General features: G+C 43.5%; 1 protein-coding gene across 2 annotated transcripts in view; it reads left to right on the forward strand.

The window, feature by feature from the left end:
• ADAMTS3 (ADAM metallopeptidase with thrombospondin type 1 motif 3) overlaps window positions 1-26,813 on the forward strand; it is a 134,808-nt gene extending 107,995 nt beyond the window's left edge. For both annotated transcript variants that reach the window (XM_056354428.1, XM_056354420.1), the window contains exons 6-22: window positions 1,171-1,254; window positions 2,431-2,587; window positions 3,776-3,881; window positions 4,814-4,957; window positions 6,492-6,624; window positions 7,129-7,242; window positions 8,345-8,490; window positions 9,046-9,221; window positions 10,411-10,544; window positions 11,080-11,203; window positions 14,651-14,731; window positions 16,182-16,345; window positions 16,793-16,958; window positions 17,700-17,832; window positions 18,088-18,295; window positions 19,036-19,153; window positions 24,859-26,813. In XM_056354428.1, coding sequence (XP_056210403.1) covers window positions 1,171-1,254; window positions 2,431-2,587; window positions 3,776-3,881; window positions 4,814-4,957; window positions 6,492-6,624; window positions 7,129-7,242; window positions 8,345-8,490; window positions 9,046-9,221; window positions 10,411-10,544; window positions 11,080-11,203; window positions 14,651-14,731; window positions 16,182-16,345; window positions 16,793-16,958; window positions 17,700-17,832; window positions 18,088-18,295; window positions 19,036-19,153; window positions 24,859-25,427 — 2,757 coding nt within the window. In that variant the 3' untranslated portion in view covers window positions 25,428-26,813. The remainder of the gene's footprint in view (window positions 1-1,170; window positions 1,255-2,430; window positions 2,588-3,775; window positions 3,882-4,813; window positions 4,958-6,491; window positions 6,625-7,128; window positions 7,243-8,344; window positions 8,491-9,045; window positions 9,222-10,410; window positions 10,545-11,079; window positions 11,204-14,650; window positions 14,732-16,181; window positions 16,346-16,792; window positions 16,959-17,699; window positions 17,833-18,087; window positions 18,296-19,035; window positions 19,154-24,858) is intronic.
• The last annotated feature ends 110 nt before the right edge of the window (window positions 26,814-26,923 follow it).

The following is a 26,923-nucleotide window of genomic DNA, read 5'->3' on the forward strand; positions in this document are numbered from 1 at the left end:
TCCTGGAGGACGAGAGTTTTGAGGTCTCAGGAGGTTGTCTTACAGATGGGTGTTTTCTCAGGCCAGCACTTGTTCGTAACATAGTAAGTCTTTCCAGACTGCATAAACTTGACATGCTTTCATGCAGCTGAAACTTTTTTCTGATGGAACACGCTGACTTGCAGAAATCAAGCATATTTGGAGATATCATTATCCTGTAAGGTATACTACAGTGTTTAGGTCTCTGGCAATGCTCTTGACTTTAAAACTTTCAGATGAAATTTTCCAAAGCATTTCTGGGATTTGGAAGCACTTCTCCCATTAATTTTCAGGTTGATTTAGAATCAAGAGTACTATTCACATCTGTAAAGCTAAACGCATGCCTACACGTGTACAGAAATGGAGCCTGGTTGTTCATGTCGTTGTCTGAATATTCTGCCTTCCCAACCCAGAGCTTCAGAATACAAAAATGGCTTTAAGTCAAATCCTCATGTATTTTCCGAGAACAAGCCTACGCTGAAGCTAACGGCACATTTCCTTGAGTGAGAGCTACTGGCAGCAGAGTATCTTTTATGAAATGAACAAAAATATGTTCGCCCACTTTCCCCACTAAAATACACATCCCATGTGTTTAAACTGATCGAAGTGAGACAAATGGTTGATGAAACAACTAGGAACAGAATCTGGAATTCATCCGCAGTTGGAGTGGCCAGATGGCATAGCAGAGATGGCCACATGGGTTTCTCTGTTGTTAAAGCAAACTCTATCTGCTTTTAAATCCCTCAGTGAACTTGAACACGCCGCTGTAACTTCACTTTCAGGAATAACCTCGTTTCCCTCATTGTGTTTATCAAATGAGTGAAATCAAGCAGTGAGATAAGTATTCCCAAGGTTTGAACTTCAAGTCTTGTTCTTCCCCAGTCACCTTTTCTATTGGCTTTGATCCAGAGGCTGTTAAACTTGAGAAAAGTCTTGACATGTACCTCAGAAAGTTCTATGTGAGGGAGTATGTGATGATGGGAAGCTTAGTCTGCATTTCTCACTGCATGGAGATGATTTGAGATGTGAATCCTCTTTTGAGAAGACTGTAGTGGTGTAAGCACTTGAAATAACATATATGTTGCCTTGGAAGTCTCTTGGTACAATCAGGGTTTTTGTCTTTTTAATTTTTCCTCTTTTTTTCCTCCCCAGGTGAATGAAATTTACCACGATGAATCCCTGGGTGTTCACATAAATGTGGTGCTGGTCCGAATGATCATGTTAGGATATGCAAAGGTAAGCAAGTTTCAGAACCAGTTCTTCACCTTCATCTTCTATGTAGTTACAGTCTATATGAATCACATGCAGGATTGTGGAAACAGAAGTCTACTGGAAAGCTAGTCCAGAGAACTGCTTTCCCTGCTTGGCATGTGCTAAATGTGCTTGTGCCCTCATTCCTGAGGCTGACCATGAGCATCCCTCAGCCTGCTCAGGCTTGCAGCCTAAATTCTTGCCCTTGTGAATCCTTCCTTAATCGGGAATTAAACCAGTTTAGTAGAAGCAGTCATCCTGGGTGACCAACATGGCTTGCTGATGCACCCCCTCCAAGCAGTCTGCTAGGGCAACTATCTCCTTTTCTCATTTTGTGTACACCCCTTTTACCAGATTACAACACACTCCTCCACTTTGTACCCCAGGTAGTACTTGTAACAGTACATTGATTTTACTGGTAAAATACATTCAGAGATTTTTGAAACAAATACTTGTTAAAATGTTCAGGATGAGAGGAAAGTGCTAATGCTGTTTAGGGTTTGACAAAGATCCTATCCCATTTAACTCAGACACTGAATTTGGGCAAGTCAAAAGATCAGTGTGATGTTTGTCCTGGAACTAAATTTACTGAGCTTGTAGGCACACACTGTAGTAGAGGTCCAACAGATCCAGATGTGTAATCTGTGCTCGTTGGTACACGTTTGCTGGCATTACAGTGTTTCTACCATTTGAGACATTGTCCTATGTATTGATATTATTCACTGCCTCCACACCATCTGCATGTGCCACTGCATGCTCATTCATCTCAGCTGAGGCACTTTGTCCTCTGGCAGTCCAGAATCTGAGCAAGTTCCAACAAAAGAAAGAAAAATGGCCTTATTTGATCCTAACATCAAGTGGTCTGTTCCTCCTGCCTGTTACAGGCTATATGCAGAAAGGCAGTTATTTTCATAGATGATGTGAACACTCATTAAACTGCCTTAAAAAAACCTAAAAAACTAAAGATGTACTATTACGCATGCATGGTCAGTGCTAGTGTGCACGTTTTCTGTTCTGGTAGGAGAGAAGGCTGTCGTGACAGTGATAACTCCTCTCTTAGGAAGAGAGAAAGGGGAACCTGGGTAGTGGTCCAAGAAAATCCAAACTTGTCAGAATTTTCTACCTTTAGGAGCTCCTGGGTCTAATGTGTTGTTCTTTCAGTCCATTAGCTTGATTGAAAGGGGAAATCCCTCGAGAAGCTTGGAGAACGTTTGCCGCTGGGCGTATCAGCAGCAGAAGTCGGACCCCAATCACTCTGAGCATCACGATCATGCCATCTTCTTAACCAGGCAAGATTTTGGGCCCGCTGGTATGCAAGGTAATGCAGCTGACCAGGAGCAAAACTATCGGGACTTGGAAATAGGAGAACAGCGGAATTGCATTGTTAGGTGATCCTGAGACAATAAGCAATGTAGGCCTTGATTCAGCAGATACTTAAGGAAGTGTTCAATTTTAAAGATGTATTGAAGCCTGGTGCTGTTGGGGAAGGCATGTACGCTCCTCAGACCTCCCGGTTCCCTGTTCTGGCTTTGGAAAAGGCTCATGTGGACAGGCTGAGCATGTAGTCATTACTGTGTCGTGCAAAGAAAGTTCTTCCTCCCATTCATTTTCTGTACTTTATAAAATAAAGTGAGTAGACCTTGCCATGGGAGTCCTTGCCATTTACGTCTAACTGTAGCAGATTAGACTTCTTACTTGAGAAATATAAGTAAATAGCGATTTACTTTCTTCAAACACCAGGTGTTTGTGCGTGTGTCTGCAGGGATCACTAGGAACGCTCAATATACTTTGCATTCAACTTTGCTTTTGTTTTATTGCATCGTTCACTGTACATTGCTTTTTATAGATGGCATACCAGCTGCTTTGATACCTGCATTAGTCTTCATGACTAGGGAACTAATGATAATGGGAAGTAAATTCACAACGCATGATTTATGTCAGTGCAGATAAAGAAAGGTCTGGGTGAGACCGTGTTTTGGCTGTCCAGCTGGAGATGTCTTAAGGATTTGTGTGCAGTACCTCCATGGTCCCTTCACCTTTCAAGGGGAGAGAAAGGTCTCAGTTCTCTTTCAGGTCTGGGCTGGCATGCCTGGATTGAAACTGGTTAGGTGGAGCTGTTAGGCAGACTTCCCTGTCATCAGAAAGATTTTAGCTTTTACTGAGGAAAAGATGTGCAGTATGCACCAGGCAGTGTGTCAATGAAGGTACTAATGCGCACACATGCAAAAAATCCCAGCCTATAACGCTACCTTTTAATTCAAGAAGAATCTTGTGCATCTTTGGTGATAAAAGTGAAAGTGCCTGAAGTAACACAGATGCCTGTGGAATCAATCCCAGTATGTCAGAGCTATTTACTCTGTTTGACAGCAATTGCAGAGACAGAGAAAAAATGGACAATCAAAAGAAAATAATCCTAGGTTCTTCTCAGGTAGTAAGTTTATGGGGGGGTGTCTTGTTTAAAATAAATGTAATGGGCAAAAGAATGAGACGTGATTTCTCTCCATAGGGTATGCTCCTGTTACTGGCATGTGTCACCCGGTCCGAAGCTGTACTCTCAACCATGAGGACGGGTTTTCATCAGCTTTTGTTGTTGCTCATGAAACTGGTCATGTGTAAGTCTAACTTTTACAATTAGATCACCAACAAAATACAGTGCTGTGTCTCCTGCTTGCTTCCAATGGTTTAATTTTAATAGCTATATGAAAGCTATGCTAATTTTATTTCCATCCCCCTGGAATGCATCAGTGGTTTAAGCAATGAAGAGATAAGTGGGGGAAGAAAGGAGGGGGAAGAGAGAGGGGGAACTTGTTTTCTCTAGGGTGATGCAGAAGTCAGTAAGAAACCTGGAAGGCCCAGGCAGTGGAGACAGTAGCTTGTCAAGCATCCTTAACTTCTTTCTTCTCATCAACTGAACATGCTGATTTGTTAGATTTGGCATCTCTTCAAGAATGATAAAATGGATAGAATGTTAGGGTGGGAGTAAAGATTAAGAAAAGTTCTCCCTGTTAGCTGTCTGGATGAATTAACGACAAGCACTAAGGATCTGATTTTTGTCATCCTTGAGTAGTGCAGGCTACTTGTTCAGTTCACCAGGAGGGATTTAGCCCAACTGGAGATGACCAGGTCACTTGGAGATGTAACATGCTAACAGTGTTAGCTCTTTGGATATGCACCATGATAACTGTTAGCTCTGTTCAAATAGCTGCTTTTGATAAATGAGTACACAAATGTGAGCAACTGAATGTCAGAATGAACAGCTCCCTAATGAGCAGAGTTGTTTACCTTCATCCAAAGCATATGAAGTTGTCATCATCTAGTTAGTTCATTCCTGGTACAAACAAATAGAACAAAGTATAAATTAAAAAGTATTCAGAGCATCCTTAGGTTCTGACATCAAAGATCAGTTTGAAATGCAGGTGATATCTGTAGAACGCAAAGAACAATTTCATGATTGTGTGCGCATGGAAAATTGTTTTCTTTACAGTTGTATTACCTGTGGAAGAGTGGGAACTGCCTGGGCTCTGACGCTGGTTCTTTGTTACAGGCTGGGAATGGAGCACGATGGTCAAGGGAACAGATGTGGGGATGAGACAGCCATGGGGAGTGTTATGGCTCCCTTGGTGCAGGCTGCCTTTCATCGTTACCACTGGTCCAGATGCAGCGGCCAAGAACTCAAAAGATACATACAGTAAGGACCCGTCAGTGCTCGGCGGTAGTTGTCGTACAGAAGGAAGCAGAAGCCTTTGCAGTTCCTGGGATGTGGGGCCAGTGTGCTGCCTGCTGCCCTCCGCTAGACGGTGAAGGGAAGACAAGAGGCAATCCCGGCATGAAGGGGCGAGCACAAGTGTCATAAACAGGACCCCCAATTGTGGAAGCCCTTTTTCTAAATGCAGCGGTACTGGGGCCTCACAGGAGTGGGATCCCCCAGGGTGGCCTGCCCTCTGCCTCCCAGCAGGGTTCAGCCTTCGGAGGCATCCCGGTAGGCTCCTCTGTGCTTCCTTGCAGCCCCGGCGAGATACTACTGCCTGCACGGCTGGCCTGCTCCAAGGGAGCCGTTTCCCCCTCACCCTTTTTACCATACTCTCTTTCTCCTTCAAATCAATATCAGAAAAGCTATAAGCCAGGAATGATGCTTCCTTGCTTAGGGCTGTACTCCAAGCCCATCACATCCTCGGGAGAGGAATGGTAGCAGGAGGCTTTCAGGCAGAATTTATGTTAGGTAACTGGTGCTTTCTCTAGGTTTTTGATTTCTCTCGGAGTTCTGCTGGGGAACGGGCAGGGTGAAGCCCTAAACTCAGAAAAGGAACTAGCAAAAGTTGTGGAAGAGAGAAGGCAGCATGCGTCTGAATGAGGGAGAAAAGGAGAACAGATCTCTTACTGTGCTGGCTCTAGTCTCCCTCCATGGAAGTACCTCTCCATCCTGTTCTTACTCAGGCTTTCTTCTCCATGGCTCACAGCTGGGTTAGCCAGTCAAAACTGATTGAAAACTTAATGCGTTGACCCAAATTTCCTGTAGAAGAAACCCTATTTGTAACGTAAAGCATAAAATGGCAATGGACTGAGACCTTAGAGCTTCAAGTGAAATAGCCAGTGCAGAAGGAGCAGCCTGCCAGTATCACATCAGAATTAAACAGGAATGAGAAAAAAGCGAGCCTTATTCTTGCTCTTTGCCTAGGGCAGGGCTTCATCCCTGTTGATACAGTAGATGTCAGGTAAGAAGGCTTTGTTCTCAGACCACTGCCCTGTTCCAAAAAGCTCCATAAAATCAGTGGAAGGACTCTGACTACAGGGGGCTTTGCGTCCAGCCCTGTATTAGGCATCATACTTCAGGCCGAAGCACATGGAGGCGTTGCCCCTTTGGCTCTGAGAGTGGAGCAGTGTTTGTTTCCTATCTCTGGTGACAGGAAAGTAAAGTGCACATTTCACATGTGTCGCTAGGGCAGGGAAGGGCTGGAGATGCCTCTCCACAGTCTCCACTAAATGCAGGGATTTTGCTGTAGGATCTTCCCATCCACTGCTCAGTCCCGCTGCACTAGGCGGTATTCCTTCAGAAGGGACTGTCGGTGCTTTGGGGAGCAATAACTATGTGAACAGGACAGAAAACAGGTTGTAGGAAAGGAGTATTGCCTTACTAAGAGTAAGTACTTTGACCTCCCTAATCAAAAAACCAAATCACTACATCTTCTTATGACTTTTTTTTTTTTCTGTGTTTCTTTCCACAGCTCTTACGACTGTCTCCTTGACGATCCTTTTGAACATGACTGGCCCAAGCTTCCTGAACTGCCAGGCATCAACTATTCCATGGATGAACAGTGCCGCTTTGATTTTGGCGTTGGCTATAAAATGTGCACAGCGGTATGTCCAAGGCAGTCATTGCAAAGACAAAACATTCATTCAGCAAGTTGGTGCCTGGCCTTATTTAAGAGCTGCAATATATGCATTTTGCTCCTAATTGAAGAGCAGTTAATGGAGTAGTTTAAACAGATCTATAAAGAGGAGAGAGATATTTATGGGTGAAACCCAGTCAGCTGGGTCATTTGGGTTAATGGTCAAATGGATGGCAGCACTGTCCATACGACACAGACCTGTGGTAGTGATCCTAAGGAAGAACGGAAAAAAACCCCTCATTTTCTTCCCATTTCTGGGTGTCTTTTTTCCTCTTCACACCAGCTCAAGGATGCAGGGAATAAGAACTGCCCTTTGCTTTCTGAAGATACTTTTGCCTTTTTCTTTTTGAAGATACTGTACTTACTGCTAGCCCTGTGCGTGAGATGAATTGACGGGGTGGGTTGAATCCTTATCTGAAAACTATTAATAATCTAATGTTGCATTTCATCACATAAATGTGCTGCGTTTCAGTTCCGAACCTTTGACCCATGCAAGCAGTTGTGGTGTAGCCATCCAGATAACCCGTATTTCTGTAAGACTAAGAAAGGACCTCCACTTGATGGGACAGAATGTGCCCCTGGAAAAGTGAGTATTGTGTTTTCACTATGTTTGTATTGAAAAAAAAAAACCCAAAACCCAAGCTGCATTCGTTTGGGTTGAAGGGCACAGAGGACAAGAGGGAATTGCCCAGCATCCCCTGGCAGGAGCCTGAGGAAGGGAAAAGAGGGAGGTGTGCTTTACCCCTGTGATATCCTGTGAACAGTACAAGGCTTACCCCAGTGCAGAGTAAGTTTTGGATGTAGAAACCCCAGTTGAGGTGTAACCCATTCTCAGCCTCTTCTGTGGCCTTTTTGTTACGTTTTTTGGATTCTTGTCTCACCTGCAAAGTGTCCATAGAGCGTCTTTGGGAATCCATGGTAGCAGATAATGCTGTTACTGTAGGACTGCTTAGTGCTTGTGGTCCAGACATCCTGTGGCTAAATGTTTGTGTAGGCTTGGGATTAGCTCTTTATTTTTCCCTTTTAATACCCCATTAGTGGATGTCCTGCTACTGATTCATTTTTCATTATAAAATTACACGCAAATAAATGTTTGTTTAGCAAATTCAATGTATTTTGAGATACAGGAGAGCCAGTTATACCATCTGAGTATGTCCTAGCCAGCAGCAAAACAACACCCTGCCCACTGACTAGCCCTCTGTCCCAGCCTATTTGCATAAGTGATATTTGGCCACTTGAGGGGGGACACTTGGGGGAACCCAAAAAACCCCAGCCGATCCTCAGCAAAAACTTTATCCTGCTAATATGCAGAATATTAAAATTCCCTCAAAAAGGTGGTAGTGACTTAGACTCAAATGAAGCAAAACTTACTTAAGTGAAGAGGAGGGTGGAACGTATTGAGTTTCACGTCTCTTCCCATGGAAGTGTTCAGGCTCAGGTTCAGCAGAGCTGCCCGCCATTCATGGGGCGGGCTGCCTTCGGGGAGGATGGTCAGTTGCTCTTGGGCCCGAAGTACATCGGCCCTCACCCGCTTTGTCCCCCAGAAAGTCTCTGCTTGCAGCCCGTTCTCCACGACATCCCTTTGCCTGTGAGCTCACCTCTGTGTGCTTCTGATATTACTGCAATTCTGCGTTTGGTTTGGGTTTTGTTTCTGTTCTCATCTCTTGTCCTTGCCCGATTTCTCTCAGTGGTGCTATAAAGGTCACTGCATGTGGAAGAACACTAACCAGCTGAAGCAGGATGGCAACTGGGGACCCTGGACAAAGTTCGGCTCCTGCTCACGGACCTGTGGAACTGGAGTTCGCTTTCGGACACGCCAGTGCAACAATCCAATGTAGGTCTTTTGGCTGGCTGGTATTCCCAGTCAGCTGGGAATTGTAACAGCTGTCAGTTTAAATGATATTTGCGTTTTGGATGGAGTCCACCAAACTCATGTCCTGTTCAAGCCCCTTGAAATACAGCTTTTTGCAGGGAGCCAGCATCGTTTTTGGAGAATCCAATTATTTCCAGGGGAAAGCCTATGGAAAACTATCCCAATGATTTAGCTGATGTATGAGAGAGTGAAAAGTGTGTGAGCTCAGCAGGCTGTAGGATAGACCTAGATAATTCCTCATTGTAAACCGACTGCTGGCAGCATGTGTGTGCACATATATAGTACTTCTGAATTTCAGCAGATGCCTTGGGGATGCACGGGCAAGCGCTGAGGTTGTACTGCAAGTGTGTATCTGCAGTGTAACTGCTCTGTTTCCACTTCTGTCACTTCACACACCTTTTTTTTGCAAAATTGTCTCTTAAATTAGAGTGTGAAATTTCACGGAACACAGATGAAGAATCCCCAGAGCTAGTGGCCAGAGGGTTTTAGAATCGCTTGGATGTTTTCTCCTCGCAGGCCCGTCAATGGAGGTGAGGACTGCGCTGGTGTCAATTTTGAGTTCCAGCTTTGCAATACAGAGGAGTGTCCGAAGCACTTTGAGGACTTCAGAGCGCAGCAATGCCAGCAACGCAATTCCCACTTTGAGTATCAGAACAGCAAGCACCACTGGCTGCCATATGAACACCCTGACTGTAAGTTCTGTTATTTGCCTTTATTAGAAGTCAGGCCTGGAATCTCCCGCAGCTTGTGGGGGTCTTGTTCATCAGCTGTGCAGAAAGCAGGAATAAGCAGGGGGTGAGATGAAAAATCAGGAAGAAAGGATGGCTCCTGAAGGAAAGAACAGGTGCCCTGTGAGACAGCTGTCATTTCCCCAACCCTAGGCCAGCTAGCCTCTCCTGGCTTCATCGTCCTCTTGGTGAGGAGGTGATGCAGCAAGAGGCTTGAGGCTCCCAGCTCCTGCTGCAGAATAGCCGGTGGGTGATCACAGTGTGTGGTGCGCTGTGCTGTTGAGCTCTGGCTGGCTGCTGTTGGGGCAAAGAGTGGAAAGCTGTTGGTTGGGCTGTGAAGAACCCTTCCTGCACTCTCTGCTGCACAGCTCTTCATCTGCCTGAGTGCCAAGGGTCAACATCTGATGGTAGCCGCTGGAAGCATTAACATGTTTTTCTAATGGCACTACTCGAGAGGTCCTTCATAGTGTTTCCCCACTCTTCCTATTCCCCCACTCTTTTTATTTTCCCACACTTTTGTAGATCCATCTGCCTTGGCCTGATTCTGTCAGTCTTTGCTACTGACATTAATTCAACCCAGTAATTAACCTTGAGTGACAAGGACAGCTTGGAGCACAAAGACAGATTCCTAGTTCACTGAAAGGTGTTGCAGAGTTGCTGGCATTTTTTCCTCAGGGATCTCCTGAGATACCCTTTACACGGATGGCTAAGGAGTTAGACATTAACCAAGAAATACATGTTCAGCCAGTATTTTCAGAAAAGGATAAAGACAGATTAAATCCTCCGTGCTTTTCACCTGGCTTGTGCACCATCTTCTCATAGACTCATTTTTCTGCTGTCATGTTTCTGCGTCCTTGTGATTTTGTAAACTCAACCCTGTTGCCAGTAGGATCAGAATGAAAGCTGCTGTTGAGAACGCAGTCTTCGGAGCCTCTTTAGAGGGGAACTGGCTTCTGTGAGAAGGTCTGAAAGTGACAGGCCAGGCCTGTAATTCACAGAAAAGGAAATCAGTTGCCTTTTTCCCCACAGCTGTCTGTTAAAGGTCCTTTCTATCTCTGTTGTGTTCTCTTCACTCCTTTATTGGGATAGTTTTCTGAAGCATATCTGGATTGCTGTTAATTTATACAGTTCCTCCTCTCTCCTTGCTACACAGCTAATAAGAGATGTCACCTGTACTGCCAATCAAAAGAAACGGGGGATGTTGCTTATATGAAACAGCTGGCGCATGATGGGACTCGCTGTTCCTATAAAGATCCCTACAGCATTTGCGTCCGTGGAGAATGTGTGGTGAGTGACAGCTTCCCAGGGTCACCGCTGAGTTTGAGCTGTGCCGTGTTACAGAACAACCTTGGTTAGTCAGTCAGAACGATGCAGAGATAAGGCTTTGCAGATGTTTCTGAATTATATATTTGCCACATCATATTCCTCATAATTCCTTGAGATTTAAATGAAATGAGAGCAATGGCACAGATCTGTTGCATGGAAATACTCCGCTTCTCTTTAACTGATGGTTTCATTTGCGTCTTTTTGCACTTAGTTTCATGTCTGAAAAGAGTTCTGTCTATTTTTCTGTCTTCCCTATCTTTCTTAGTCCTGAAGTACAGTGAATATAAAGCAAGAATCACTTCCTATTTTGCACATGAAAGCCATTATCCAGCACCAGATTTGCAAGTAATTTGTATTTCAATAAAATAGGTCAGTGTTGGATGGTAATTCCCTCGATGCATGGATTCTGTGATGGCCTCCCACCATAACTAAACTGACAATGACCAAGCCTTCTCTTTCGGTGTTTTGTTTTTTTTCCTGGCTCTTCGTTCTGCAGAAAGTGGGTTGTGACAAGGAAATCGGCTCTAACAAGGTTGAAGATAAGTGTGGCGTCTGCGGTGGGGATAACTCTCATTGCCGAACTGTGAAGGGAACCTTTACCCGCACTCCCAAAAAGCTTGGTAGGAATAGTATTTTGGATATAGTTTCTGTTGTCTCCGGTGTTTCTGTTGTACTTACTGCTTTTGCAGACCAGCAATGCAACCTACTTAAAGGTAGCAAAGTGCAAGTTGTGAGCTGATGTGCAAGAATAGTTTAGTCCCTGACTTTTCACAAGTTTTTCCTCTCAAACCTGAACTCTAGTTTTTTCAATGGAAGTCTGAATGTCTGTGCATATGAAATAAGCATACTGATCTTCATGTCAATTTTTTTTTTATTATGCTTTCTCACAAATTACAGCCCTTCAGTCAAACAAACAAATTAAAAATCAATTCAGCTGAATTCTGAACCAAATATAAAAATGTTTTGGCAGGAGTCCTCATTTCTCATACCCTTTGCGTTGCATGACTGAGGTCCAGTGGAAAACAGGATAGCATTCTCCTCGCTCAGAACTAAGAATGACCTGGTTAAAATTTTCAGACTGCGCTCTGGGGTGTTTTGCAACACATCTCATATCAATAGTAATTCAAGTTCTCCATGGTCGTCTTCAGAAATTTCTACTTCATCAGTTATTTGCTAAGCCGGGGCAGTACTACCTTGTACATTTTGCTGTGACTATCTGGTATTTTAAGGCTCCCCTGTATTGCTTCCCCCCCCAGCCCCCAGTCTGGGGACTACTCAGGGAAATATTTCTCCTGTATGACTAGGAACAGTTATTTTGGAAGTATTTGTCAGCTAGAACGAAGTGTTTTAAGACAGAGCAGAGAAAGACTGAGGGACAGCCAACCTGAATATCTGCGTTAACAGTTTAGAAGCTAGTAACTGCTGCCATGAAGCAAGCTTTACTGCAGCATTAATAATTACATGTGGACAGTGAGCAGACAATCTAAACTTGGACAGAGATAAGTTAGTGTGCGACTCTAACTAAAATACAAAAAATATTCTGCTGAAAAAAGACTTACTAATTATTACAAGCCAATTGGAAAAGTTTACTTATTGTAATTACCAAATGACAGTAGAAAGCCTTTCTGAAAAGCATGGCTCCCTGGAGGCTGATGGATTGGACACGGAATAATGAAAGACTCCTTCAAACTTCGGGAGCATTGGACTTAAGACTATGACTTTCAGCCTCAGATACAAGCCTGCGTATTTCTGGAGTTGGCAGCTGCTGTGCTTTTCTTAAAAAAAACAATCGGCAGAAATATGAGCTTAGCCTTCTAAGAGCATTTCTGATTTTTTCACTCAGAAAATGATTGGAATTTTGGGGGCAGAGAAGATAGTCGAGTCACAGCTTTGGATCCAGTCCAATAAGAGCTTTCTCTAACGAGTCTGGCTTCTGTTGCCTACACCAATGGTTTACAGCCTGTAGCTCGTGGTCCCCATGCTGCTGGAGCCTGCGGTTTGGCTTACTCCCTGGGGGATTAAGAGGGCAACCAAGAGGCCAGCAGCCACCAAAATATGCTACCAACCCCACCGCGTTCTGGCTCAGCACTTGTGCCTGTGGGCCACTGAGAGCCACCGCCTTGTCTGATGGTGTGATGCTGTGCAATCCGGTGTTTGCACAGCATTTTCAGCATCTGGAAAGCATGGCAATGCAGGGACAGAGCGCGCCAGGCGATAGCTCAGGGCAGACTGCTGTTAACCAGCCCCTTCTGTGCAGATGTTTATGAAAGTGATAGAAGTGTTTATGAAATGTTTATCGTTTTACCATAACTTTGGCAATCCTAGTCATTAAAAAGACTAATTGACCTCTTCCAACAGGAAAACATTTAAGCAAGAGGTGCCAAAAAGAATTCAAGTTTCTGGAAAATGAAATCTGCAAGTATCCAACTTAAAATCACCTACCTGATTTTTTACTGGTCTGACTTTCATTGACTATTAACATTTGCTAGATGTGTCTTAGTTCTGCTTTAAAGGCATTGGAACACAGAAGTAATTTATCCTTTACCCTTGTAAAGACCATCTGGCTGACAAACATAGTCAATGAAATAACAAGACTTGTCTCCCATAGCACTAATCACAGACGTTCTATTTAAGGGAAGACAAGAGGAGCATTTACATTGCCCAAAGGAGCTCGCAATATTTCCCTTTCTGAAACAAAGGAGTCTAAAAATATGCTGGGTAAGTGTCAAGTGCTTGTAGAAAGCGAGGCATCCATGGCAACTCGAGAGTTCTTGCCACAGTTCTCATCTCCACTTAGACATTGATAGATAATGCCAAATCAGGCAAAAGCTCTATGTTTCATATGCTCAAAAGACAATCAATGATAAGATTGGCAGATGCTGTTTGCGTAGTCACTCATCAGCCGAGACCATGATTTTGCACATTCCCAACTCTTCCTTTTCTTCACGTAGGTTTTCCAAGGAGCTGTAGTGTGTCAGGTGGATGACAAACTACCAATGTAGCCATTAGTCCCAGGATCCCCAGGGCGAAGCAGAATTACTTAAATGCTACATCTTGTGCTTGCAATGCATGAATAATAAAGCTGTTGTCATGTCTACGCTGCTCCTCTAGCAGGGCTGGATTACTTGGGAGGTTTGCATAGCACAGTACAAACCAGAGAAACTTACTTGGCTCTTAAAAAAGGGATCTACAGAGATACATCATCGTTAAATCTGCAGTTGTTTAACAGAATGTAATAGAAATATGAAAATACCATGCACTCAGAGTGCTTATGATGCTCTTGATTAAAACTTGATATAGAAGTACCTGTTGACAGGTCTCTAGGAGAGATTTTAGTCTTCCTAATGACAATACTTACTTAATGTTACACTAATTATCTGCAGTTTGGACTGATAAATAACTGAAATTTAAAATAGGAATAATTTTCTTTGGAAACAACTTTTTACTTTTAGCTGTAGAGAGCTGATTTCAGCCCTTTCACTGAAGGAGCAGCAATTTGATTGATGCATTTTACATTCACAGTTGTAAATAGTTTGGGTTAACTTCCATAGAGACGAGCCTTTTTGGATGTGTAGCGACAATATGCTCTGTACTACGCCCACCTTTCTCCAGTCTTTGATGTCTCAGGAGTAAATAGACACACTCGAGACATTAATATCTAATGTGACAGTAAGTAAACTCAAATATAACAGCCTGGCTGATGAGTGATTTGGAAAAAATAATCAGGAAGACTTCTGGTTTTCCCCCCTCATTATGCTGAGGAACATAAGAAACATATTTTTGCCTGAATTGTTAATTGATATGGCTGATAGCAGTGTAGCTAGTCAAGTGACAAATAGATTTGTAACTGGTTTCTCTTCTCTCCCTGAAAGAGAAGAAACACAAGGAGGTCCCATCAAATACGTTACAAAACTATTTGCTCAGTTTCTTTTTGACACTGCTTCTCAGTTGGTGACGGATGCCGCCTTCTGCAAGTAGGAGCTAGATCACATAGGGCGCTCCTAACCATGGCTATTACTTTTTCTTTCCATCTGTGCTTTCTCCATTGACTACTACACATGCCAAAGGGTACCTTAAGATGTTTGATATCCCTCCTGGTGCTCGACATGTGTTTATCCAAGAAGACGAGGCTTCTCCTCACTTTCTTGGTAAGTGTTTCTCTCCTCAGGTTTGGCTTTGAGGCATGATGAGAAGCATGGGGCAGTCATGCAGTAGAACCTGAGAAATGAGATAACCAAATTAGTGTTTTGGGTAAATATGTGCATTCAAAATTGCATGTTAAGGACTGAGTCCTACAGCATAAGCTCAGCAAACATTTACTTCTCATTTGGGGTTTTTCAAAATATTAAACTGATCCCAATTTGCATGTTTACTAATGCAAGATCATAATCACTCACATTTAAATGGGCACTGCCAGAGTGAAAAATGGTGTATTTTATTATGTGAATCAAATCCAGTGTCTTTAAGCATTATTTGCTGCAGATCATAAGCGACAGCTAATTTAATGTAAAGAAGTTTGGGGAACTTGTGATATATTTGCAGTCCATTTCATTTCAGATTTTCCTCGTGGAGGACAGTTCATACTGTTGTCAATCAATTTGTATCTTACCTCTTACCACTTTCTAATGCTCAGTGGGTTTTATCTCACAGGAGAAGGGTTAAATATGTGGATTTTAACAGCCTTTTAATCAGCTCCTCCTGTACTAGGGATAGTGACTCTCAGAGAAGCATAGCTCTGCTTTGGCAGCAAGTGGCTTCATGAAGCTACTCACTAGGTGCTGCAGAGCTCCTGCATTTGGATTACTATAATCACAGGAACTTGTAAGACTTGTGCATAGGTGGAAGGGGTTTTTATCGTGTTTTATGGTGCATTGGAAAAAGGTGTACAAAAGAAAAAATTAGTCTATCTTTCAGATTTCTAATGTATTGGCTTCCAGTTGAAGCCTCACAGTAAGAATCCCCACGCTGTGTGAGTTTTAAGATGTGGTGCAGGAACCCAAACCCAAGTAGTTTCCCAGGGGTTTAAATGCCCCGGCTCTTTGCTTACTGATTTTAGCATCTGATATGTACATCTGCATGCAAAAGAAATGAAAATGCATGGAAAAGTTGTCATTTTTGTTATCTGAGGAAAATAAGAAATGCACTTAAAGTCTGAGTTGTCTGTTGTAGGCATTGCCAGTAATACTGATTCTGGTCTTGGGCAAATAGGGAGGACAGGTGAGTCTCAAGACTTGATCTAAGTTCCTTGCTACCACCCGTGCTTCTTAGGAACAAAGCTAGTATGGGAAATGCACACATTTACGTGGGAAGAGGTGCTTCAGGCTGCCTCTAGTTCTGTATCTAATTGGCGTGGATAAAGAAGTAGAAAATCAAAGCAAATACACAAATGCATCTGTCAGCCAACTGGAATTCGGAGGCTGCATGAGGTGCCCTTGGAGGGCCTTTCTCTGAGCCAGAGTATCTACAGCACTTGCTAGCGTGGTGGGGTTTTTTTGCAAAAGGCAGTTCTATAATATATTCCATTAAGTTTCATGTAAACCACGGTGATTGCTGATGCTGCACAGGAGGCACGACTGGCACTGTTTTCAATCCTTTTAGCGATTAAGAACCAGGCAACAGGACACTATATCCTGAATGGGAAAGGGGAGGAGGCCAGATCCCGATCTTTCATCGACCTGGGCGTGGAGTGGGAGTACAACATAGAAGACGACATCGAAACTCTCCACACTGACGGGCCCCTGCATGACGCAGTGGTTGTGCTGGTAGGTTACATGCTGAGCAGTGGGAATACGGTGGGTTCATCATTTATAAGAAGTGCATGGCCAATGTGGGGCTGCATTGTTGGACACGAGTGGGACACTTTCAGTGGACCAGAAAAGGGCATTGCATGTCAAACCATGTCTGACATCGGCCTTACTCTTTAGCTGAGTAACTGATGTGGCCACACCATCCTTTCATCCTAGGTGTTGGTGTCGTGCTTGGCCAGCTTTGAATGCTAACCTAGAAACCTATCTCAATGTCAGCGGCTCTGTGTTGATCTTACCACTCTTTGTGCTAACTGTAACAATAAAAGCCAGTTTTTTCCCTCCTATGAGTTAACTAGCAGTTTCCATGTTTCCCCTAAGAGCCAAGCCTTGGTTTCTTTACTTTGCAAAGGAAAAAGTAATAGCTCTGATTTTGTACCACTGTTTGCATTTGATTATTAATAGATCATTCCTCGGGAGAATGACACGAGATCTAGCCTGACTTACAAATACATCATTCACGAGGATTCAGTACCAACTATCAACAGCAACAACGTCCTCCAGGAAGAAATAGATACTTTTGAGTGGGCATTAAAGAGTTGGTCACAGTGCTCCAAACCCTGTGGTGGAGGTAAACAGATGATGTGACACCTTCTAGTAATAATGACAAATTACCAAAAGTGGAAAAGTAAAAGGTGGGGGAAGTGAATGCTGTAGAAACCTTGGCCTCCCCATTTTTTTTAAAAGCAGTTCTTTATTTAGGGTGCCCAAGCTTAAAATATGACTGCCTGTTTATTCAAAAGAGTCACACTTCCACCCTTGAAAAAAAAAAGTCCTTTGTAGGTGTTTACATTCAGTACCCAAAGCTACTTCGGAAGTACAGACTCAGGTGTTTATGCTACTGAGCATTCCCTTTTGGTATGGACATTACTCTGACACAAAGAATGGGGAATGCAAATGTCAAAATAACTTTTAAGTCTTACATACATCAGTCGAGCAGGTGATGTGTTCTGGTAGCAGAAGCACTAAAATGACACTTGGGTTCCTTCCCAGGTAGCTGGTGACCTGCTGCTTGATGGTAAGGAGGTAATTTCTCCCCTGTTTGTACCATGGTTTGTGTGTGATGCAGAGGTGGGGCTGAGAGGTCATAACTGTCCCTTCTGGCCTTAAAAACCTCACGCGGTGTCATGTTATAAATAGCACCCACAGACCACTGCGCAGCAACCTCATGCCTGCCAGCTGAGCAAATTGTGAACACGTTTAAATACTTCGTAAATGTCTATCATGTAAAACCATTTACTAGGCCATAAAACTTAAACCAAAAACTGTAACAAGGACCTCGTTTTCCTAATTTTTCCAAAATACTTTCCAGGGTTCCAGTACACCAAATATGGGTGCCGCAGGAAAAGTGATAACAAAATGGTTCATCGCAGCTTCTGTGAAGCCAGCAAAAAGCCAAAGCCCATTCGTAGAATGTGCAATCTTCAAGAGTGCACACAGCCTCTGTAAGTACATCTTGCACAAAGACACAAACGATTGCTCCTTGTGGTGGGTGTGGAAGTTAGCCCAAGCCAAATCTGGTAGGATGCTGACAGCTTTCTAGACTGGAGTTCCTGTGTTATGTTTTTTTCTACCTGTGTAAGAGTAGTTATTGACCTTATTGCGTGGTTCCATCACAATATTGTATACTAAGAGCTGCCTCACCTGGCAGCAGTATGGATAAAAGTTGTGACAGTGTCTTATTCCTTTTTACTTCCCAGCTGGGCAACAGATGAGTGGGAATACTGCACAAAAACCTGTGGGAGTTCAGGCTACCAGATCCGTACCGTGCGGTGCATTCAGCCCCTTCATGATGGTGCAAACCGCTCCGTCCATTTCAAGTACTGTAGTGGAGATCGCCCCGACAGTCGCCGGCCGTGCAACCGGGTACCGTGCCCTGCGCAGTGGAAAGCTGGACCCTGGTCTGAGGTAGGCAAGCAGTAGTCACAAGTTAGTAATGTACCTTTGCTACTATCTCATGCCTCCCAAGTCAGATCTGCGCCTGGGCTGAAAGCTCTGGACTGCTCCGGACAGTTTCCCAAAACCTAAAAATCTGCAGCAGATGATGACTTCCAGCTTCATGGGCTTCTGCCACTCTCCAGGCTTCTCCAGAAAGCAGCAAGGAAAACGTTCACAATATCAGATAGACAGTCCTGCAGAACACATGTTGAAATTTTGCTTGCTTTTCTCCAAGTTTCCAACTTCTCACTTTCCCCACTTCTGAGGATAGCATAACATTTTTTAACCAGCTTGGACTGGTTTGGAATCACAGAGTTTCTGCAAGTGTTGATATTGTTGTAATGACTTAGGAGCAAGCAGCTGAACCCTACAGCTGACTCGGCGAACACTGAGCTTTCTCTGCCCTTTGTATTCTCTTTAGGTTACGCGGTCAAAATAGGTATCGGCTACAGGAGGAATAAATAGCAAAGTTCAGAATACACTCTAATAATACATTTAACATTACAGAAAGCAAGAACCAAGTTAAAAACCACCCTCCTCCTCTGCATATTTCTCCATAACATCAGCCTTCATTCATGTCTGCTTTCAAAACAAATTGCTGGAATGTGTAGCCTGACCTGAAAGCCAACCTTGGGCTATTTTAGACACATTAATTTCTGCACATTGCTGTGAAAGCTGAATGTCCTGAATTTCTTGTGTCTGTTTCGTAGTGTTCTGTGACCTGCGGGGAGGGAACCGAGACCCGGCAGATCATGTGCCGTGCTGGTGACCAGTGTGATGGAGAAAAGCCAGAGTCAGTGAGGGTTTGTAAACTCGCTCCCTGTAATGGTAAGAGAACCGTCTTAAAAATGACTGCATTAACAATTCCTGGCGCAGTGCAGCCGGGGGAGATAGCATGGTGCTGGGCTGAAATGTTAGACACAGATTTCATCCCTGAGTGAATTCCAGTGAAAACTAAAAGACCTATATTTAGGTCTGAATAAAAGTTAAGCTTTCTGTGTTCATGGTACAGGTTTCTAAGGCAAGGCAGAGCCTACACTTAGAGCAGGTAGTGTGCACACCAAACGTGTACTGTGTTTTAAAAGCTATTCCACTGCCAGGTGACAACCACACACCACCGATCATCTCTCACATGCTAGAAAACACACCCTTCCTCAGAGATTTTTCCTTCTTTTTTCCAGCTAAAGGCACCTTGTCATTTAGTCCAGCGTGTTACTGCTAACATGGCTGCAGGTAAACAGGCTGAAATGGGGGGTTTAAACATGTTAGCCTAAGTTGTGTGTACAAGAATCTCTGCTAAAGGTGAACGGCAATCCAAAGTAAACTCGGCTCAACTTCTAAATGCCGGGAAAAGTTTTGCAAGTCTGCCAATTGAAAATGAAAAAAAAAAACAACCCAAAAAACCCCAACAACCCAAACATAAAAATGGAACCACAGAGCATTAATGAGGTTCCTGGGAATCTCATGACAGTGTTCTCCTAGAATTGTTCAAACAGATTTTTAAGTTGGTTTTATGACAGCAAAGTGTTTCTTCCTTTGGGTCCTTGACTCTGTAAGATTTGGGGTTTGTTTGTTTTTTAAATCCCTCACGGTAGTCCTGACACGCTGATCACTACGTGGTAGAAGAAAAAAAGTAAGAGTTCTTAGAAGGCGCAGCGTGTTTTCCCACAGAGCACATCGAATTGCTTCCCGCAAGTCTGGTAGATGTGTCTGCTTTTGCCCGTACTTGTCTTCTGCCAGCATAAGAACTCCGAGCAGGAAACAATTCTGGGAGCAATGAAAAATTATAAAAGCTGTATCCACTAGGTGGGAGCAAATCCTTATCTATGACTGTAAACAAGATCCAAAAACTTGGTTTTGACTGGTGATAAAAATATTTCCAAACTGAAATAAATGAGGGCTATATCTTTGCAAAACTATTCACGTAGTTTTGATCTTGTGCCTTAAAGTATCACCTTAAGAATCTGTGCTTTAAGCATCAGTTGACATTTCCTTGAATAGCCAGCGTTACATTCCTACCTTTCAAAATCAAGCAGCACACCATCTTTTTTCTCCTTGTGAGAGTGCTACATCTCTTTCGCTGTAAATAATACTGAGAGCCCGGTGCCACTGGCCTGTAAGACCCACTTGTATGGGATATAAGCAACAGATGGCCTTGTACGGGGCCATTTACAAATTGCAGTTGCACTACATTGGTTAATACTCACTGTATTTTTAGAGGTTTTGATGTTTAATATGCACCCATCTCGCATGCCCCGGTGACTGAAGGATTTATGTGGTGAAAGGAGGAGGGGTGTCTAACAGCGTTCTGAAACGCTACGTGCATTTGCTAAAGAGAGAGGTCACAGCCGCGCACTGCAACAGCTATTAACAATGCGTGAACTAATGGCCACTGATATATGTGGCCTCGGTGCAGCAAACCTATAGCACGAGCTGCGCTTTATGGAAGCACTGTGAGCCATGAGGGCATGGACAGGTACACCGGGCCAAGTCCCTCACACCCCTGACAAAGCCACAGGGTCCCTGTGGGTTCTGTTCCTTGGCCACGCTACACCCGCCTCTCTGCTTTGAGCTCAGAGCTCCCTGCTCTGCTCGGGGCTTTGGGACGAAACTTTTAGCGAGCAGTAAGCAGCTGACAGTGTTCTTCCAGACCACACGGTTTCTTTTTCACCACACTTTTCTGATGTGGTTTCTACCACGTTCTATATATTTGGGGGGAATACAGCTAAAATATCGATAGCATTCTGTAATATTTATGTAGAGAAACTCTTTACACATGGTCATGCGTGGCATTCCTTTACTTCTAAATCTGTATAGCCTTGATTACTATTTTGCTTTTCAGGGCTTTAGTCTCAGCCATCAGTCTGTATCAGGTGGTTTTGACAAATGATTTACTGCCTACACGCAAGGTTGCTGAGAGTTGAACCTTAGCGGGGTTGTCATGAATATTTGCCACAGTTGGTGTGATTGCTTTTGCGCTACGTGGCGTATGAGCATTTTTCTTCCATTTCATTAAAAAAACATATGCCTGCCTAAGGGAGAAGAGCCACCAGGTCTTCCACGGTATACCTTGGTGGAGCCGAGTCTCATAGTGTGGAAAAATGAGGACATCTCCATAGGTATTTCATTTGAACTTTATATGCCTCTGTGATTAGGAGACAGGTGGCAGGATTTTATCCTGCAATAATCTGAGCAGCAGTCACATTTCTGTGGCTGGGCCAGATTAAAAGAAGGGATTTTGTGGTGTTCAGATGAACAGATGAGCTCTGTGTAAGAACCTGTATAAAACAGACCCTGAGAAGGGCTTGATATGAGCTGTCCCTGCTTCACAACACAAGATACTGAATGAAGAAGAAAACATGTTTTTAAATTGCAGTCCCTAAATCCCAATTTTCAGCATGTTTTCTCAGTGGGATGCTGCCAGCAAGCAATGTACTTCAGAGTTCCAGTGATGCCTTCTGTAAGAGACCTGTCAGTTTTGAAAACTAATGTGATATTTTTTTAGTTGATTTAAATGACATTCTAGTAGCTTCATCTTCTAAAGATTCCCTAGGGAGCCGATACGCTTTCTTGTGTCTTCTACTCTTAGTTACCGAGAAGCAAGTAACAGATTGTGAGAAGGAGAATTTTTACCATGATCATCAGCGGAAGGATACAAGCACTTACATACTGAATAGGAAGTGGTTGACTAGGTTGTGCAGAATTAACCTAACAAATAAAAAAAAGGGATTATGTGAGTATGCGACTCCAAGATTGTATTTACGGAACCTGCTGAAAGTAGATGAGTACAAAACCAAATCTTTGCACTATTGCTCGAGTCACGAAAGCTAAACCATTACAAACCAACACCACAAAAATTAACCGGGTGAGAAAAGGACCAAGTAAGATGCATTGGCACTATGGGAAAGCAAAAAATAGTTGTTTGGTACTTTCTTTTTTGGTTTGTCACTTTAGGTGATACTGTTTGCTTTGCCTTATATACTGATATAAATCACAACGTGTTAATGAGACAGCTGCCATAACTTTCCAGATTGGGTGCTTTCATTTGCATGGAAGCATAAAAATTGTTCTGTGTGTGATGCAAAGATTTGTGTTTCAGTATTAGCTTTTCTAGTTTAGATGAATTATAAATATAGCACTTGAATGTCCCATGCTAAATTCCTGCTGAAAATAGTCTTATAGTGCCTTCATGGAGTACGTATATTCCCACGCAGAGCTGCAAATTTAATGCTGGGTTTGTCAAGAACCAACAAACATCCACCCAAGGAAGCACACTGGGATTAGAAGCAAGGAAAACTTTTCTATTACGTGCCGCAGTCATATAATTTGCTTTTTATAAACAATGTCCCACAACCCCACTGATGTATGTGTGTGTAATTTTACTGAGTACAAGTGGAACTAAGCTGATTTACGCTGATCGAGAGGTTGGGCTACAGTTAGTATTTTAAAATAGGAAAACTGGGTTGCCTAGCATACTGTTAACATGTGTTGAGGCAGCATCTGTACACAGGTGAAAAAATAATCACGGTACAGAAAGGTTATTTAATTTCAGAGCTTAATATGTGGTGTTACGTGCCATCTGTTGCTCATTAAAATGTTGACTATGTAATTGCTAGCTGTGACTGGAGGACTAGATGTGGAACAGATCTTCTCAGTATCTGGGGTTAACTTTTGGCTTTTCACATTATAATTTTGCGTACTTCTATTTTGAGCAAAAATGGATTTAAGTAAAATCCATCAACACCATTTTAGGCCAGCCGTGATATCTTAGGGAAAGTCTGCTAAGGAAACCTCTTGCTGATCTGTCCCCAGAGTGTTTGAATAGTTACTGGATGCACCGAGGTACTCATTTGTCCCCATCCCTGGTTTTATGTCCTGCGAAGTGTTGCATGTTTGTTGGTTCCTGGTCTGATTCCGGAGTGCTGCCAGAGCCTTAGCACCCGATTCAGGAGGCGGAGGGGAGGCACCCATGCCCCACGTTCCTCAGAGTCCCAGCCGCTGGGCTGAGCGCCCCATGGGAGGAAGGCAGGTTAGGCTGGCAGGCAACACTGAAACACAGGGCCTGTTTTGGGGGCGCCCTGTAGATGTCCTTGGGAAAGTCATTCCCCCTTTGCCTACAGATGCGTTGGCTTGAAAACAGCAAGGTGCTCTTCTGAGCAGCGTGGACCCTGCTGAGAGGCTGGGTGCGGTGACCTTCCGAGGTGCCTTCCCGCATTACTTGGTTGGGTGCTGATGCTGCCGAGGCATGTGATAGTCCATGCTACACAGATAAGTAACAGTATAAATGAGCGGTAGGATGAGTTAGACACAGGGAGGAGAATAAAAAGGGAGTATTAAATCTCCTCATTTTAAAATCTTCAAATAGTGCAGTTCATTTCAAATGCTCAGAGCCAACCTCCCATCTTCTTCTGTGCCTTGATGCAGCTCTGCTCAAATACTGAGAATCTGACTTTCTGTGAGAGTGAAGTTTCAGTTTAAACTCACATTCTCCATACAGAATGCCAAACTGCCCAGCGAGCTTGTTACCTTGACACAGTCAGTACAACAGACTGCAAGGTTCAGAACAGAAATTCTTAACAGTGCGACCTACTCATGAGTGTTACAAATGCTCTGTGTTTGTCCCAGGCCTGGCAACAGTAAAATTTAAGACTTTACCTTTGAGCTCGTGTGACAGGCTGAAGGAGCCCGAGTACTGATGTGCTCTTAGCTTGATATCAAAGCTTTATTTTTCTTCTGGCTTCTTATGTTACTGCTTTCCTTTCCGCCTGTTTTGTCCAACGTGACCACTGCATCTCTGTCTGCGGAGCAAACACTTAGTCAATGCTGAAAGAAATAATTGACATTTTTGGGATCTCTGACAGATCCTTGACCTCCTGGAGATCTTTTCCCTGACTGAAAGGAACGCCACAAGTTTAACTTCAAGGCGTCTTACATCTGACCTATCTGTTAAAAGCTTTCCATTGGTTCTCCAGTTACGGTTAGGTCACAGAAAAACTTCAGACTATGTCCCAACAAAATTTTATCCAACTCTTAATATTTTATTTTAAGACATCATATAAAAGGCATCCTTGAGAGATTTAATGGGATTTAACTGGGATTTAATGTCTTTAAGGGAAGATTTTGTTATTCTGAATGGTGTTGATAGATAGTGTCCTCAGGCTAGAAGTGAAGGTGATTTGGGGTGGGTAGGACTACACCTGGCCTAGTAGGTGGGAGCTCTAGCGGGTTAGCACTGGAAAATGTTGTCTGTGGCCCTCCGCAAATACAACGTGCCTTTCCACAGCTCTTCACTTCTGGTGTGCACAGAAGCTGACATTTTCAAGGTGACTGCTGATTTCTTTGGTTCCCAGCTACGGTTATTTTTCAGGGTGAAAGTGAGTTTTGTCAGGGGATGAAGCATCTCAGGTGGCCTGTTCAGAGTAGCTCAAGGTTTATGAAACACAGGCAGAACTTTATCAGTGCCCATTTAAACACTGTTCGGGCATTTCGGTGCTCTTCAGTAGGTTTACGATCAACATGCATTTGTTTTGCAGATGAGCCCTGTATGGGAGACAAATCTATCTTCTGTCAGATGGAAGTGCTTGCACGTTACTGCTCCATCCCTGGCTACAACAAGCTGTGCTGTGAGTCCTGCAGTAAGCGCAGCAGCACCCTCCCACCGCTGCTCCTTACCGAAGCTGCTGAAACCACAGAGAAAGCAATGTTCAATCTGCCTCAGGCTTTGATGATGCCAACGCCCGTAGTGCCCCGCTACGCACAGCTCCTGCCCGCGAGAAGTTCTCTGGGCAGGCTTCCTTTTGCCGAAGAGGACGTGGGTACGAAGGTCTCCCCATCCAACGCCGAGCCCAAAGGCGCTGAATTTCCGCAATGGAGAGCTCCCCAGGCAAGGAAGTCTTCAAGGCTGTTTGCTTTGCTCCACCAGTCACCTGTCAACAGCAGCAATCTCAGTCCTCACGATGCCCTTGCACTGGCAGCAGCTGTTCCTGTGGTGCCAGCTAATAACACGGCGGCGGGTGCTCCTTCTCCACCGAGAACCTCAAGAAAGAGTGAGAAGCACGCTGAGAAGGGATGGCCTTCGAGGTCCCCCACTGTGGAAAGATGAACGCAGATGCCTTGTTGGAGGATAGCCATGGAAAGAGGCTCTGTTTGGCGCTTTGGGTTCAATGTCCTTACTTCTGGACACTATGGTGCATGCTGCTTTCCACAGGCAAGACACTGCAGGTCATCAACTCATTTTCCTTGTAAATACAAAGAACAAGAAGTGCTGGTTCACTTTCTAGTTGCTCCCGTCCTCCTCCCATGCTGTGTTACCTGGCTAGCTTGAACGCATTGGGGGAAAGCACCAAAGAATATTCCCAAGTTGCTGAGGGCGTCATCCATCAAGCTCTAGTAAGAAAAATGGCCCTGACCTCAGCACCCACCTCGTTATTTTTGGTTCTAAACACTCACTCATAGAAAACACCCCACTACAAGAGGTACCAAATGTTTACACTATACTTTTGTAATGGAACAACTGAATCCATAAGACTCGTTTTGCTAATTTATCTATATAAACGGATATTGTATGAGCAAACTTGCAGCTGTTGTGTAAATACTGTATATTGCAGAAAATCAGTATTATTTTTAAGAGTTGTGTGCTGTCAGACAACTGTTTACCTATGTTGCATTCTGGACAATTGCTAGGTGCCTGCCATCGAGTACTGCCTTATTTACATTCCAAGAGTTGATTTGTAAAGCAGCATTATCATAAAAGGAGGAGTTCCATTTTCGTTACAAATTACATCTACTGACACTAGGAAAGGGTTGGGTTTTTTGGAGTACCAACAACACGATGCTTTCTTTTGAAATAGGGAGGGGAGGCGGGGAGTGTAAACCTAAAGGTATGAGTTTACTTACAGCCACCCGCCCAGTATAAGTAGGTTTAGAAACTTTAGTGCAATTCCAGTCACCGGTTGGAAGAAGAATTTTATGTGCCTGTGAAATGAACCCGGACACCCGCAGCCTATACTGAGCAGCATTGCTTCAGGTCAGGAGTAGCAGTGCCGTCCTTTAAGCCTCCTTTCGCCGAAGAGGTCAGACCAGTGTAGGAAACCGTGTATATACTGTAAGTACTGTAATGTTCACGAGTCAAAAATGAGTTCTGCTTTCCAGATGATCTGTTTGTTATTTCTGAAGCTGAAAAAGCATCACAGAGGTAGAATAGGCGCTAACAAGAAATAGCTGTGGCAAGACTTAAAATAGATAAATTTTTTTCCTACTGGAAGCATTGATTTAAAGGTGAGAGAGATATTTATTTTTTAGCATGGTTCACCTCAAAATCTCCACAACCACAATGCATCTGACTGCAATAATGTACTAGTAATTTATGTCAATAACCATCTTGTTCACAGTCCACCCAATCGCACTCTCTCCTGTGTGTTGCTGTAAAGTACTTGTATATAGGATGGAGAACTAAAGATATTTATTAAAAGTTGATTTCTTGATAGTATTTTATGTACTAAATATTTACACTAAGGGCAGTTGACTATTCTTTTTGCCAAGATAAAATAGAGAGATGTAATTAGATACCTGTATGTGCTATGTCATACGGATAGAACA

This window comes from Falco biarmicus, chromosome 1 (assembly GCF_023638135.1).
Source record: "Falco biarmicus isolate bFalBia1 chromosome 1, bFalBia1.pri, whole genome shotgun sequence".
NCBI classification, from domain to species: Eukaryota; Metazoa; Chordata; class Aves; order Falconiformes; family Falconidae; genus Falco; species Falco biarmicus.